Source organism: Babylonia areolata, chromosome 34, assembly GCF_041734735.1.
Source record: "Babylonia areolata isolate BAREFJ2019XMU chromosome 34, ASM4173473v1, whole genome shotgun sequence".
Lineage (NCBI taxonomy): Eukaryota > Metazoa > Mollusca > Gastropoda > Neogastropoda > Buccinidae > Babylonia > Babylonia areolata.
In genome coordinates this window covers 20,171,685-20,174,184 of record NC_134909.1, presented here as the reverse complement: position 1 = coordinate 20,174,184, position 2,500 = coordinate 20,171,685, and the positions used below count along the sequence as shown (strand labels likewise).

Below are 2,500 nucleotides of genomic sequence, written 5' to 3'. Positions count from 1 at the left end.
CGATGATAATGATGGTGGTGGTGGTGGTGGTGGTGATGACGATGATGACGGTGATGGTTATGATGATGATGACAACGATGATGACGGTGATGGTTATGATGACGATGACAATGAAGACGGTGATGATGATGACGATGATAATGATGGTAATGATGATGATGAAGACGATGATGATGATGGTGATGATGATGATGAAGACGATGATGATGATGGCGATGGTGATGATAAAGACGATGATAATAGTGGTGGTGATGACGATGACAATGATGATGATGGTGACGATGACGATGCAGGCAGCCTGAAGGCCAACAGCCAGTACCGCTTTGAGATCATCCCTTTCAGCGGGGAGGTCATAGGGGAGGGCAGCGTCATCTTTGCAGACACCCTCCCCTCCCGCCCCGACGCCCCTCCGGCCCTCGTCACCATGACGACACTCAACGCCACGGTGCGTGCGTGTGGGGGGCTGAGGGGAGAGGGGGAGTGTGGCGGTGGTGGGAGTATGTGTGTGTGTGGGGGGGGATGGTAAGGGGGTGTAAGGGGGGGGGAGAGAGAGGGTAGAGTGTGGCGGTGGGGGGAGTGTGTGTGCGTGTGAGGGGTGGTGAAGATGTAAGGGGGAGAGAGGGTAGAGTGTGGCGGTGGTGGGAGTATGTGTGCGTGTGAGGGGTGGTGGAGTGTGTAAGGGGGGGGAGGGGGAGTGTGGCGGTGGTGAGAGTATATGTGTGTGTGAGGGGTGGTGGGGTGTGTGTAAGGGGGGAGGGAGAGGGGGAGTGTGGCGGTGGTGGGAGTGTGTGTGCGTGTGAATGGTGGTGAGGGTGTAAGAGGTGGGGGGGGAGAGAGGGAGTGTGGCCGTGGTGGGTGTATGTGTGTGTGTGTGAGGGGTGCTGGAGGGTGTAAGGGGGGGGGGGAGAGGGGGAGTGTGGCGGTGGTGGGAGTATGTGTGCGTGTGAGGGGTGGTGGTGGGTGTAAGGGGGGGGGGGGGAGAGGGGGAGTGTGGCGGTGGTGAGAGTGTGTGTGTGTGTGAGGGATGGTGGGGGGGTGTAAGGGGGGGGAGAGGGGGAGTGTGGCGGTGGTGGGAGTATGTGTGCGTGTGAGGGGTGGTGAAGTGTGTAAGGGGGGGAGGGGGAGTGTGGCGGTGGTGAGAGTGTGTGTGTGTGTGTGTGTGTGAGGGGTGGTGGTGGGTGTAAGGGGGGGGAGGGGGAGTGTGGCGGTGGTGAGAGTGTGTGTGTGTGAGGGGTGGTGAAGGGTGTAAGGGGGGGGGAGAGGGGGAGAGTGGCGGTGGTGGGTGTATGTGTGTGTGTGAGGGGTGGTGAGGGTGTAAGGGGGGGGGAGGGAGAGGGAGTGTGGCGGTGGTGGGAGTATGAGTGCGTGAGGGGTGGGGGAGGGGGTGGGGGGGGGAGAGGAAGTGTGTGAATGGGTATGGGGGTGGGGGGGAGATGGAAGAGGAGGTGTGAGCGCGCGTGCATGTGTGTTTGTTTGCATTGGCGTGTGATTTGTTCTTTTGATGTGTAATTTTCGTCTGTTGGTGTTTTCTGTTTGTTTGTTTTGTCTTGTTTTCGTTGTTGCTGTTGTTTTGTTGTTTGTTTTCTGTTGTTGTCTTTGTTGTTGTTTTTCATCTGGAATTAAATAAACAGTGTTGATCCAAAACTACGCTTTTGAAATATTTCATTCATCTTCTTGTTTATTATTGCAACACAGTTGTTATTATCATTATTATTATTGGTGGTGGTGGTGGTAGTGTTGTAATTGCTGTAGTTGTTGTTGTTATTTGATTTAATTTGATTTGATATGGATACTTTTATAGCGCCTATCCTCGGTCGGAGACAAGCTCAAAGCGCTTTCCAAACACGGGGTCATTTGCACAACAGGCTGCCTACCTGGGTGTCGTCGACTGACAGCTACCACTGTGCGCTCATCAGTCGTTTCCTGTGTCATTCAGTCATCATCATCATCATCATCATTATTATTATTACTATCATTACTATTATTATCATTATTATTATTATTATTATTATTGCTGTTGTTGTATTTGTTGTTGTTATCATTATTATCATAATCATCATCGTCGTCATCATCAATTTCATTATCGTATTCCACCTCATTTATTCCTGTTGTTGACAGCACATCCTGGTGACGTGGAAACCGCCCCCTGTCGACAAGCAGAACGGACCAATCAGCGCCTACAAGATCATCATGAAGAAGAAAGGCGGCCCGCGATTGGCCAAATTCACAGTGGGCGGGGACCGGTTCAACTACACGTTCAGTAGTGAGGCATTTAGCTGTTTGGGTGGTGTTCTTTTTTTTTAATGATATAATATTAATACAGTTAACAGTACACAGTACAATACAACATTAAATACACCACGCGCAACACGTTTTGGTTGTCTTTGTGGTTATATCTTCTTTCTGGCGTTTATTTAAAACATGCACACACACACACACACACACACACACACACGCACACGCACACACGCACAAAACACACACACACACACACACACAC

The 2,500-nt window shown here is 51.3% G+C and overlaps 1 protein-coding gene across 7 annotated transcripts in view; it reads left to right on the top strand.

The window, feature by feature from the left end:
* LOC143277426 (neogenin-like) overlaps window positions 1–2,500 on the top strand; it is a 64,359-nt gene that overhangs the window by 38,652 nt on the left and 23,207 nt on the right. For all 7 annotated transcript variants that reach the window (XM_076582235.1, XM_076582236.1, XM_076582234.1 and 4 more), the window contains 2 exons: window positions 294–445; window positions 2,119–2,263. In XM_076582235.1, the coding sequence (XP_076438350.1) occupies window positions 294–445; window positions 2,119–2,263 (297 nt within the window). The remainder of the gene's footprint in view (window positions 1–293; window positions 446–2,118; window positions 2,264–2,500) is intronic.